This window comes from Lipophrys pholis (genome assembly GCF_963383615.2).
Source record: "Lipophrys pholis genome assembly, chromosome: 13".
In the NCBI taxonomy this organism is placed as follows: Eukaryota; Metazoa; Chordata; class Actinopteri; order Blenniiformes; family Blenniidae; genus Lipophrys; species Lipophrys pholis.
In genome coordinates, this window is record NC_137632.1 from 29226086 (window position 1) to 29239135 (window position 13050).

The 13050-nt window shown below is 50.7% G+C and overlaps 1 protein-coding gene across 1 annotated transcript in view; it reads right to left on the minus strand.

Moving 5' to 3' along the window:
* The window catches only part of dgkg (diacylglycerol kinase, gamma), a gene marked incomplete at both ends in the record, with an annotated part of 37148 nt that overhangs the window by 3923 nt on the left and 20175 nt on the right, over positions 1–13050 (minus strand). Inside the window, 4 exons of the mRNA XM_080478931.1 lie at positions 4971–5172; positions 5866–5956; positions 9777–9841; positions 12304–12464. Of these exons, the coding sequence (XP_080335057.1) occupies positions 4971–5172; positions 5866–5956; positions 9777–9841; positions 12304–12464 (519 nt within the window). The remainder of the gene's footprint in view (positions 1–4970; positions 5173–5865; positions 5957–9776; positions 9842–12303; positions 12465–13050) is intronic.

The window sequence follows — 13050 nt, forward strand, 5'->3', positions numbered from 1 at the left end:
GGGGTGAGGGTGTAAGGGGGTGGAGGGGTGGGGTGGTGGGGGGGTGAGGGTGTAAGGGGGTGGAGGGGTGGGGTGGTGGGGGGGGGGGTGAGGGGGTGAGGGGGTGGGGTGGTGGTGGGGATGAGGGTGTGACGGGGTGGAGGGGTGAGGGGGTGGGGGGTGAAGGGTCAGAGAGCGTTCCGGCTCCTCGCTGTCTTGTTGTGACCATTTTGTGTTTTACTGTATATTGTGATGTTGTGTCTTGAGGGGGGGGGGGGGGGGGGATTGGGATTGGGATTGGGATTGTAGAAGTGTTTGCTTCATCCATCCCCTTTTCAAACCATGAACTTGTTTATGTGATGTGCTGTAGCTGTGTTTACTTACTTACTTATGATAAAGGACATCAAGGCTACGTTCCCATGGAAACACAAAACCTCCGTAGAGTTTTGGGTCTACGACAACGGTGCTCTGACCCACTGAAAACACAACTTTTTGAAAACGCCCTGACTCATCGTTGTGTAAGACAGCGCCAACGAGAGGCCAACATGCTAACTGCATCGTTTTCAGTGTTTCTGCCGTTTCCGTGGAAACAGACATCGTTTTCAAAACGTTACGCAAACGTGAAAGTTTCCTGAAAATAAAAATCCAAAATGATCACTTGAACGAGGGAATAACACAAAATACAAGCGACTATTATGGGATGGAATTGGAAAAACTAGAGACAGGATGTGGAGTCAGTAAACTGCTTCACCCCCCCGAGTCCCAAAACAGGCCGGATGTGTGTGTGTGTGTGTGTGTGTGTGTGTGTGTGTGTGTGTGTGTGTGTGTGTGTGTGTGTTCCATTGTAAACAACATGCAGAGTAAAAAACACACTCAGCCTGAAGGCGAGCCTTCAGGCTGTAAACAGGAAACCTCGTGTGTGTGTGTGTGTGTGTGTGTGTGTGTGTGTGTGTGTGTGTGTGTGTGTGTCCACAGAGTAAACATCAGGACACTAACTCTCACGTGAGCCGGAGATTAAACAGACGAGTAAACAAAAGAGCGAAATGGACAAAACTGCAACCTGCTGCTTTATTCTGAGTGACAACAAAACAATGAACAAACCTGCTTCCTGTCTGTCTCCTGCTTGCTTCCTGTCTGTCTCCTGCATGCTTCCTGTCTGTCTCCTGCTTGCTTCCTGTCTGTCTCCTGCTTGCTTCCTGTCTGTCTCCTGAATGCTTCCTGTCTGTCTCCTGCTTGCTTCCTGTCTGTCTCCTGCATGCTTCCTGTCTGTCTCCTGCATGCTTCCTGTCTGTTTCCTGTCTGTCTCCTGCATGCTTCCTGTCTGTCTCCTGCTTGCTTCCTGTCTGTCTCCTGCATGCTTCCTGTCTGTCTCCTGCATGCTTCCTGTCTGTCTCCTGCATGCTTCCTGTCTGTTTCCTGTCTGTCTCCTGCATGCTTCCTGTCTGTTTCCTGTCTGTCTCCTGCATGCTTCCTGTCTGTCTCCTGCATGCTTCCTGTCTGTCTCCTGCTTGCTTCCTGTCTGTCTCCTGCATGCTTCCTGTCTGTCTCCTGCATGCTTCCTGTCTGTCTCCTGCATGCTTCCTGTCTGTTTCCTGTCTGTCTCCTGCATGCTTCCTGTCTGTTTCCTGCATGCTTCCTGTCTGTCTCCTGAATGCTTCCTGTCTGTCTCCTGCTTGCTTCCTGTCTGTTTCCTGCATGCTTCCTGTCTGTCTCCTGCTTGCTTCCTGTCTGTTTCCTGCATGCTTCCTGTCTGTTTCCTGTCTGTCTCCTGCATGCTTCCTGTCTGTCTCCTGCTTGCTTCCTGTCTGTCTCCTGCATGCTTCCTGTCTGTTTCCTGCATGCTTCCTGTCTGTCTCCTGAATGCTTCCTGTCTGTCTCCTGCTTGCTTCCTGCATGCTTCCTGTCTGTCTCCTGCATGCTTCCTGTCTGTTTCCTGTCTGTCTCCTGCATGCTTCCTGTCTGTTTCCTGTCTGTCTCCTGCTTGCTTCCTGTCTGTTTCCTGCATGCTTCCTGTCTGTCTCCTGCTTGCTTCCTGTCTGTTTCCTGCATGCTTCCTGTCTGTCTCCTGCATGCTTCCTGTCTGTCTCCTGCTTGCTTCCTGTCTGTCTCCTGCATGCTTCCTGTCTGTTTCCTGCATGCTTCCTGTCTGTCTCCTGCATGCTTCCTGTCTGTTTCCTGCATGCTTCCTGTCTGTCTCCTGCATGCTTCCTGTCTGTCTCCTGCATGCTTCCTGTCTGTTTCCTGTCTGTCTCCTGCATGCTTCCTGTCTGTCTCCTGCATGCTTCCTGTCTGTCTCCTGTCTGTCTCCAGAGTCTTGACTCTGCTGTTGAGTCAGTTCAGAAAATGTCAAAGCAGAAGGAAACACTGGAGACAAAATCTACAATAATAACTAACGTCCAGATTACAGAGCATCTTCCCCCTCTAACATCCAGATTATAGAGCATCTTCCTCCTCTAACATATAGATATAATCTCCTCTAACATCCAGATTATAGAGCATCTTCCTCCCCACAGTGCTGATAGCTAATGCTAAAACGCTACAATAATGCAGTGAACATTCTTACCAGAGGAACTTCACTAAGTAATCATGTTACATTTTATCTGCAGCCCGTCATGGAGTCACTACAGTACACGGTGAAGTGCCTGATAACTGTAATCGAGTACTGAGACAGAGTAACCTGGTTAGCAGCGATGACATCATCATCCTGTGGCACAAACCGGCTCTGCAGAGCTTTCCAGGAAATCAGTGTAATGGGATCCAGCCTCCATTAACACACACACACACACATTATGGAGGGTGTGTGTGTGTGTGTGTGTGTGTGTGTGTGTGTGTGTGTGTGTGTGTGTGTGTGTGTGTGTGTGTGTGTGTGTGAAGCGTGACTCGTTCTATTTTAGATTTCCAAACAGATCTATTTATTCCTCTCTCTCCTGCCATTCACCATGGACGCCCTCCCTTGCTCGCCCACCCTGCACCTCCACTTCCTGTCCGGACCAAACATAGGCAGGCGGCCCCGCCGCGGCCCGGCGCCGTCCGGTGGCGCCTGATGGCAGAGCGGCCCTCCGCACCGTGCGCTCCGCCCCGGCCCAGGACTCCCGCCTCACTGCCGAGCTAAGAATAGAGCCGGTTACATAATGCTGCTGCCGCCGTGCATTCTGGGACGGGACGGCTGCTGCTCATTGTTCCTGGGGATGGCGAAGAGGACACACACACACACACACACACACACACACACACACACACACACACACACACACACACACACACACACACACACACACACACACACACACACACACACACACACAGCCTTGATCTGTTTGAATCCAGTGGTTGAAGTCAGGTTGTGATTGCACCACACTGACGCCCCAGTAACAACCTGACTTCAGTGACCAGGTGAGTCCAGGTGAGACCTGGTGAGTCCAGGTGAGTCCAGGTGAGACCAGGTGAGACCAGGTGAGTCCAGGTGAGTCCAGGTGAGACCTGGTGAGTCCAGGTGAGTCCAGGTGAGACCAGGTGAGACCAGGTGAGACCAGGTGAGACCAGGTGAGTCCAGAATCACTCCAGGTCGTCAGCAGGTGAAGTTTAACGTGAGTCATGAGCAGTTTCAGGAGCGAGATGGTGAAACGTCGATAACGGTACATTATGTGAAAAAACTACGGACGTAAATAAATACATCTTTTATCAGCACTTTATTGTGAAATGTCTCCTTCAGAGTAAAAGTTGTGTCTGTATGATGATGTGACAGTGGAGCAGTGGTTAGTGCTCTCGCCTCACAGTGGGAAGGAGTTTGGTGATTAGTTGGTGACCCTACATGACCCCTGTGTGTGTGTGTGTGTGTGTGTGTGTGTGTGTGTGTGTGTGTGTGTGTGTGTGTGTGTGTGTGTGTGTGTTTTTGTTTTTGTTTGAACTGTAAATGAAGACTAGAGAGCAGGATTGAGGAATAAAGAGCTCCCCTTCCTCCTCCTCCTCTTCCTCCTCCTCCTCCTCCTCCTCCTCCTCCCTTTCTGTCCTCTGCTTGGCCGTCTCCATGGAAACGGTTTGCTTCAGTCAGCAGAGATAAAGAGCAGATTCCTCACAGTGTTTCTCTGTCAGCTGTTCAGTGATGAAACAGTCGGACTGTTTGTCACTTCAGTCGATCCAAATGAGTCAAAATCACGTTTCTCTGTATCGTGAAGTAAAGTAGAAACAACTGACATCTATAGAGGCTCTATAATCTGGTGTTAGAGGAGGAAGATGCTCTATAATCTGGTGTTAGAGGAGGAAGATGCTCTATAATCTGGTGTTCGAGGAGGAAGATGCTCTATAATCTGGTGTTCGAGGAGGAAGATGCTCTATAATCTGGTGTTAGAGGAGGAAGATGCTCTATAATCTGGTGTTAGAGGAGGATGCTCTATAATCTAATGTTCAAGGAGGAAGGTGCTCTATAATCTGATGTTAGAGGGGAGATGCTCTATAATCTGGTGTTAGAGGAGGAAGATCCTCTATAATCTGGTGTTAGAGGAGGAAGATGCTCTATAATCTGGTGTTCGAGGGGGAAGATGCTCTATAATCTGGATGTTAGGGGAGGAAGATGCTCTATAATCTGGTGTTAGAGGAGGAAGATGCTCTATAATCTGGTGTTAGAGGAGGAAGATCCTCTATAATCTGGTGTTAGAGGAGGAAGATCCTCTATAATCTGGTGATAGAGGGGGAAGATGCTCTATAATCTGGTGTTAGAGGACGAAGATCCTCTATAATCTGATGTTAGAGGAGGAAGATGCTCTATAATCTGGTGATAGAGGGGGGAATATGCTCTATAATCTGGTGTTAGAGGACGAAGATGCTCTATAATCTGGTGTTAGAGGAGGAAGATGCTCTATAATCTGGTGTTAGAGGACGAAGATCCTCTATAATCTGGTGTTAGAGGAGGAAGATCCTCTATAATCTGATGTTAGAGGAGGAGGTGGGTGGTGTAGAAGTTGCATTGGGTGGTGTAAATGTCTCTGACTCACCCTGCATGCAGAACTTGAGCTCCTTGGCGTCGGTGACGGTGCCGGACGGCGTGCAGTCCGGAACCTTCCTGCTCATGCGGTTGTAGCTCCGCCTCTTCTTGCTCTCGCCCCACAGGTTGGAACCGCCATGCATGCTGGGAATGTTGAGCACGGCGATGCCCTCCAGCGACGTGTTGCTCAGGTCCAAGATGGTGCCGTCACACTGACAAACACAACAACACACTTCTTCATGTTCCTGACAATCAGCCAGAACATTATGACCCAAGTGAAGATGAAGACTCTGGTGTAGTGGATGAAGACGTCTGCCTGCAGGATGAAGACTCTGGTGTAGTGGATGAAGACTCTGGTGTAGTGGATGAAGACGTCTGCCTGCAGGATGAAGACTCTGGTGTAGTGGATGAAGACTCTGGTGTCGTGGATGAAGACGTCTGCCTGCAGGATGAAGACTCTGGTGTAGTGGATGAAGACGTCTGCCTGCAGGATGAAGACTCTGGTGTAGTGGATGAAGACGTCTGCCTGCAGGATGAAGACTCTGGTGTAGTGGATGAAGACGTCTGCCTGCAGGATGAAGACCCCCTGGCGGCTGTGTTTGGTCGTCCCGGCAGCTGGACCTGCTCAGTGAAACGTTCTGCGAGCTTCTCTAGGTTCAGCTGATAATTCAAACAGCGTCGACAGTGACTCAGCATGCTCTGCCGGTTTGTGCTGAGTCACTCTGAGCCATCGTCCACCTGCTGTCCACACTGTGAAGGTCTGGAACCAGGGGGTGATGTTCTCCAGGTGTTAAGAGGAGAACGGTTCTCAGGGAGAATCGTGTGTGTGTGTGTGTGTGTGTGTGTGTGTGTGTGTGTGTGTGTGTGTGTGTGTGTGTGTGTGTGTGTGTGTGAGAAGCGCTGACCTCCACCTCGATACACTCGTTCAGCTTCTTGCAGGTGGCCGAGATGGTCTCAGTGGTCCCGAACTCAAAGTACCACAGTTTGTTCTTCATCCTGCAGAAACACACACACACACACACAGACACACACACACACACACACACACACACACACACACACACACACACACACACACACACACACACACACACACACACACACACACACACACATCAAAGCTGTGGCGCTGTGTGACAGCTCCAGTCATGTGACCTCGACATCAGCGGGGGGAAACATGGCCGCCGGGAGGCGGGGCAGAGGGCAGCGAAGCCTCTGGCCTGCAGGGGGAGCTGTCAGGGTGACCTGATGGAGGCATGGCTGTGTGTGCTGCTGGGTGTGTGTTCAGACTATAGAGCATCTTCCTCCTCCATTGCTCAGTAACTATTACTAATAGGAACTTTACAGAGTCACGAGTTACTTTCTATCTGCAGTAACTCACAAAGTAACTGGTCAGACACCATGTACAGCTCCGAGACGGTCTGGAGAAACTGTGTGTCAGTGTGAACAGTGTGTAGTGTGTATCAGTGTGTACAGTGTGTACAGTGTGTAGTGTGTATCAGTGTGTACAGCGTGTAGTGTGTATCAGTGTGTACAGTGTGTACAGTGTGTGTCAGTGTGTACAGCGTGTAGTGTGTATCAGTGTGTACAGTGTGTACAGTGTGTAGTGTGTATCAGTGTGTACAGTGTGTAGTGTGTATCAGTGTGTGTCAGTGTGTACAGCGTGTAGTGTGTATCAGTGTGTACAGTGTGTACAGTGTGTCAGTGTGTACAGTGTGTATCAGTGTGTACAGCGTGTACAGTGTGTATCAGTTTGTACAATGTGTACAGTGTGTACAGTGTGTACCAGCGTGTACAGGGTCTAGTGTGTATCAGTTTGTACAGTGTGTACAGTGTGTATCAGTGTGTACAGTGTGTAGTGTGTATCAGTGTGTACAGTGTGTATCAGTGTGTACAGCGTGTACAGTGTGTACAGTGTGTATCAGTGTGTACAGTGTGTATCAGCATGTACAGCGTGTATCAGTGTGTACAGCGTGTACAGTGTGTAGTGTGTACAGCGTGTAGTGTGTACAGTGTGTACAGCATGTACAGTGTGTACAGTGTGTAGTGTGTACAGCGTGTATCAGCGTGTACAGTGTGTAGTGTGTACAGCATGTACAGCATGTACAGTGTGTACAGTGCGTACAGCGTGTACAGTGTGTATCAGTGTGTACAGCGTGTATCAGTGTGTACAGTGTGTAGTGTATATCAGTGTGTACAGCATGTACAGTGTGTACAGTGGGTACAGTGTGTATCAGCGTGTAGTGTGTATCAGTGTGTACAGCGTGTATCAGCGTGTATCAGCGTGTACAGTGTGTAAAGTGTGTAGTGTGTACAGCGTGTACAGTGTGTACAGCGTGTATCAGTGTGTACAGCGTGTACAGCGTGCACAGTGTGTACAGTGTGTACAGCGTGTACAGTGTGTACAATGTGTAGTGTGTATCAGCGTGTACAGTGTGTATCAGCGTGTACAGTGTGTACAGTGCGTACAGCGTGTACAGTGTGTACAGTGTGTATCAGTGTGTAGTATGTACAGTGTGTACAGTGTGTACAGTGTGTATCTCCAGCTGTTCTGCAGTCGTCTCTAAGAGGTTGACTCCAGAAGAAGAACCTCCTCCTCCCTGCTGCTCGTCACTTTAAGTCCAGACTCCAGTGGGTTGTGTCTTTTCTGCTAATTGTCTTTCCACCTCCAGTCGTCCGGTTCGTCCAGCCCCCCCAGAACGCCGCCGTGGGGGGATTATCAACAGATTATCAGCAGATTATCAGCCAGCAGAAGCGCCGGCCGTCAGCCTCGCCTCATTAAGCTGCTTCCACAGGAGACGCAGTAGAACAAAGGCAATTAACTCATTTACCCCACAAAGCCCCCCCCCCCCCTCCAGGAGACCCACCTCTTCAATAAGCCTTTCCGCCATTATTCCCAAGTTTCTGCACTAAACAGCCAAACAAGAAGCTCCAGGAACCAAACAGGCCAGGCTAACTGCACAAACAGGCTAACTGCACAAACAGGCTAACCGCACAAACAGGCTAACCGCACAAACAGGCTAACTGCACAAACAGGCTAACCGCACAAACAGGCTAACCGCACTAACAGGCTAACTGCACAAACAGGCTAACTGCACAAACAGGCTAACCGCACAAACAGGCTAACCGCACTAACAGGCTAACCGCACAAACAGGCTAACTGCACAAACAGGCTAACTGCACAAACAGGCTAACTGCACAAACAGGCTAACCGCACAAACAGGCTAACCGCACAAACAGGCTAACTGCACAAACAGGCTAACTGCACAAACAGGCTAACTGCACAAACAGGCTAACCGAACTAACAGGCTAACCGCACAAACAGGCTAACTGCACAAACAGGCTAACTGCACAAACAGGCCAGGCTAACTGCACAAACAGGCTAACTGCACAAACAGGCTAACTGCACAAACAGGCTAACCGCACAAACAGGCTAACCGCACTAACAGGCTAACTGCACAAACAGGCTAACTGCACAAACAGGCTAACCGCACAAACAGGCTAACTGCACAAACAGGCTAACTGCACAAACAGGCTAACCGCACTAACAGGCTAACTGCACAAACAGGCTAACCGCACTAACAGGCTAACTGCACTAACAGGCTAACCGCACTAACAGGCTAACTGCACAAACAGGCTAACCGCACTAACAGGCTAACTGCACAAACAGGCTAACTGCACAAACAGGCTAACTGCACAAACAGGCTAACCGAACTAACAGGCTAACCACACAAACAGGCTAACTGCACAAACAGGCTAACTGCACAAACAGGCTAACCGCACAAACAGGCTAACTGCACAAACAGGCTAACCGAACTAACAGGGCAGGCTAACGCTGTGCTACAGCAGCAACATGTCAAAAACATTGGACTAGTTATGAGCTAGCTGGACTAGTTACAGGTAAACATTGGACTAGTTAGGGTCAGTTGTTAAATGATCTGTGAGAAGATATTTTTCAGAAGTTCTTGTAATTCCACGTTCTTAATAAACACTTCCTGTGGATGGGAGCTGGAACGTTCCTCTGTTCTGTCTCTTCTGACGTCCAGCAGGAAAGCGAGGAGCAGTGAGTCGCCACTTCCTGTCCGTTCTCATGCTTTTGGTCTCTAGATCCACCTTGTGGATGAAGCGTTCAGCAGCCGACTGCTGGCGGGAGGACGTTTCCATCAACACTGGAGTGGAAAGCTGAAGCTTAGTGAGCTGAGCTTCAGTGAGACAGGAAGTGGAGCTTCAGGGACAGGAAGTGGAGCTTCAGTGAGACAGGAAGTGGAGCTTCAGTAAGACAGGAAGTGGAGCTTCAGTGACAGGAAGTGGAGCTTCAGGGACAGGAAGTGGAGCTTCAGGGACAGGAAGTGGAGCTTCAGTAAGACAGGAAGTGGAGCTTCAGTGACAGGAAGTGGAGCTTCAGGGACAGGAAGTGGAGCTTCAGGGACAGGAAGTGGAGCTTCAGTGACAGGAAGTGGAGCTTCAGGGACAGGAAGCGGAGGTTCAGTGACAAGAAGTGGAGCTTCAGGGACAGGAAGTGGAGCTTTAGTGACAGGAAGCGGAGGTTCAGTGACAGGAAGTGGAGCTTCAGGGACAGGAAGTGGATGACGAGGACTCCAACAAACATCAACACAATGATATGAACTAAATCTTGACGTGAGTCGACATAAAGTTGCTAACTTGTCTGAAACTAGTTAAGATCCAAAGCTAAGACCCTCCCCCGACTTATTGATCAGTGACTCACTGCTGAGCTTTCTTATTGGCTAAAAGCATTGAGGGGTCAAAGGTCAACCACCATGCCTCTGATTGGCTCCAGCTGACTCCGCCCACTCACCTGCTGTTGAACTTCTCCGGGTGTTTCTCCCTCATCAGGTGGAAACGGTGAGCAATGGAGGCGTCCTGCAGGGGGCGAGAGGACAACCAGGGTCAGCTTCAGGAGAGACAGAGTCAGCTTCAGGAGAGAGACAGAGTCAGCTTCAGGAGAGACAGAGTCAGCTTCAGGGGAGACAGGGTCAGCTTCAGGAGAGACAGAGTCAGCTTCAGGGGAGACAGGGTCAGCTTCAGGAGAGACAGAGTCAGCTTCAGGAGAGACAGGGTCAGCTTCAGGAGAGACAGAGTCAGCTTCAGGAGAGACAGTGCCAGCTTCAGGAGAGACAGAGTCAGCTTCAGGAGAGACAGAGTCAGCTTCAGGGGAGACAGGGTCAGCTTCAGGGGAGACAGAGTCAGCTTCAGGAGAGAGACAGAGTCAGCTTCAGGAGAGACAGAGTCAGCTTCAGGGGAGACAGGGTCAGCTTCAGGAGAGAGACAGTGCCAGCTTCAGGAGAGACAGAGTCAGCTTCAGGAGAGACAGGGTCAGCTTCAGGAGAGACAGAGTCAGCTTCAGGGGAGACAGGGTCAGCTTCAGGGGAGACAGAGTCAGCTTCAGGAGAGAGACAGAGTCAGCTTCAGGAGAGACAGGGTCAGCTTCAGGGGAGACAGAGTCAGCTTCAGGAGAGAGACAGTGCCAGCTTCAGGAGAGAGACAGTGCCAGCTTCAGGAGAGACAGAGTCAGCTTCAGGAGAGACAGGGTCAGCTTCAGGAGAGACAGAGTCAGCTTCAGGGGAGACAGAGTCAGCTTCAGGAGAGAGACAGGGTCAGCTTCAGGGGAGTTGTTTAGTGTGGGATGGATGTAGAAGCTTTTGGTCTGATGAAACTTACAATTGTTGTGATGTAAAGGCCCCTCCCCCCAGCAGGACCTCCGGCCTGCAGCACTGATGATGAAGGTCAGTGTGACCTGTGTGTGTGTGTGTGTGTGTGTGTGTGTGTGTGTGTGTGTGTGTGTGTGTGTGTGTGTGTGTGTGTGTGTGTGTGTGTGTGTGTGTGTGTGTGTGTGTGTGTGTGTGTGTGTGTGTGTGTGTGTGTGTGTGGAGGGGGGTGGGGTGGGGGGGCAGCGTTCCACAATCATCAAAAATCCTCCAAAACAACAGGAAGGACACCAGCAGCTTGTCCTCCGTCCTCAGTGACCCCTAGAGATCAAACTTCTCACATTCAGAGCAAACATCCCCGGAAGGACCAGGTGATGGACCAGGTAATGGACCAGGTGATGGACCAGGTGATGGACCAGGTGATGGATCAGGTGAAGGACCAGGTGATGGACCAGGTGAAGGACCAGGTGATGGACCAGGTGTGGGACCAGGTGATGGACCAGGTGAAGGACCAGGTGATGGACCAGGTGTGGGACCCGGTCTTCAGGACTTGAGGTGTCAATATACTGGTTCATCACCATGGTAACCTGGTCTGAACCCGGCAGACAACAACCTCCTGTCACTGATACCTGACACTTCTTCTGACCTTCAGCCACTGCCAGGACACACACACACACACACACACACACACACACACACACACACACACACACACACACACACACACACACACACACACACACACACACACACACACACACACACACACACACACACACACACACACTTATAAACTAAGCAAACTGAATAACAGGAAGTGATGTCTCTCACTCTCAATGAGTTTATCTGTAAAGGGTTTCATGTTTTGTTCCATGAAGGAGATTCAATATGAGGTGAAAGTGTTTGGCTCCGCCCCCCCCTCCCCCTCCCCCACCCCCTCCCCCTCTCGCTCTCTCTCTCCACAGTCAAGCCAAACACACGAAGGACAACCGAGCTGGAAGCTTTCAAAGGCCCGGCCTTGGCAGCCTCTTGTCTCCATGGCAACTGCATCCCGAGTGACAACGTGACAGACACACAACAGGAAGTGAAGACCATGTTCGGTGAGAGGAGCAGACCTGAGTATGATGGTGAGTCAGAGTGCTGCGTTCAGGTGTCCTGTGGAGTGTTCAGGTGTCAGGTGTTCAGGTGTCCTGTGGAGTGTTCAGGTGTTCAGGTGTCCCGTGGAGTGTTCAGGTGTTCAGGTGTCCTGTGGAGTGTTCAGGTGTCCTGTGGAGTGTTCAGTTGTCAGGTGTTCAGGTGTCCTATGGAGTGTTCAGGTGTCAGGTGTTCAGGTGTCCCGTGGAGTGTTCAGGTGTCCTATGGAGTGTTCAGGTGTCAGGTGTTCAGGTGTCCCGTGGAGTGTGCAGGTGTTCAGGTGTCCTATGGAGTGCTCAGGTGTTCAGGTGTTCAGGTGTTCAGGTGTTCCAGTTGAGTTCATTTGGATGTTTAAGATATTTGCAGATCAATACTTTGAATTTGAATTCAGGGAAACGTCCAAATGAGGTCATAAACAATGACGTTAGAGACGCTTCAACAACCTTTGATTACTGAAGCTGTTAGAGAGAGTGTGTGTGTGTGTGTGTGTGTGTGTGTGTGTGTGTGTGTGTGTGTGTGTGTGTGTGTGTGTGTGTGTCTCACCACTCCGATGGAGAAGTAGTTGTTGACGATGCAGTAGGGGACGGGGTCTCCCTTCTCATCCTTGTCGTCGGGGACAATGTCGATGTTCCAGCGGTCCAGAACGACCTCGGTACCGAGCTCCATGTCCCGGAGGAACTTCAGCAGGCTGCCGCCTTCGTACCCTGGAGAGCGGATCCACCGCAGGGGTCAGAGGACCAGGAGACCCCGCCCCCCCCCAACAACTCTGTTTCCTGTCACCATGGTTTCTGTCCAATAATCCACGGGCTGCAGCATTTTGTTCTTTTTAAAACGAGTTCCAGAGGGGAGGAATTAGAGAACGCCGCTCGGCTTTGACGTGTGGACGGACAAGACGCTCATTAGCTGAAAATAATGCTGTCATGGCCCCGCCTCCTGACCTATAACCCCGCCTCCTGACCTATAACCCCGCCTCCTGACCTATAACCCCGCCTCCTGACCTATAACCCCGCCTCCTGACCTATAACCCCACCTCCTGACCTATAACCCCACCTCCTGACCTATAACCCCGCCTCCTGACCTATAACCCCGCCTCCTGACCTATAGCCCCGCCTCCCTCTCTATGATGTCATCAACAACACCAACATGGTGGACTAACTGATCCAGGTGAAGCTGCAGTAGCTGCTTTAGTAAGGACACATGATGGATTTCTCTGGTTCTACGTGTTTCTTCTCTGGTTCTGGTGGAGTTCTGTGGCAGCGTTAAGCGCCGCCTACAGGCCTGGCAGATGTA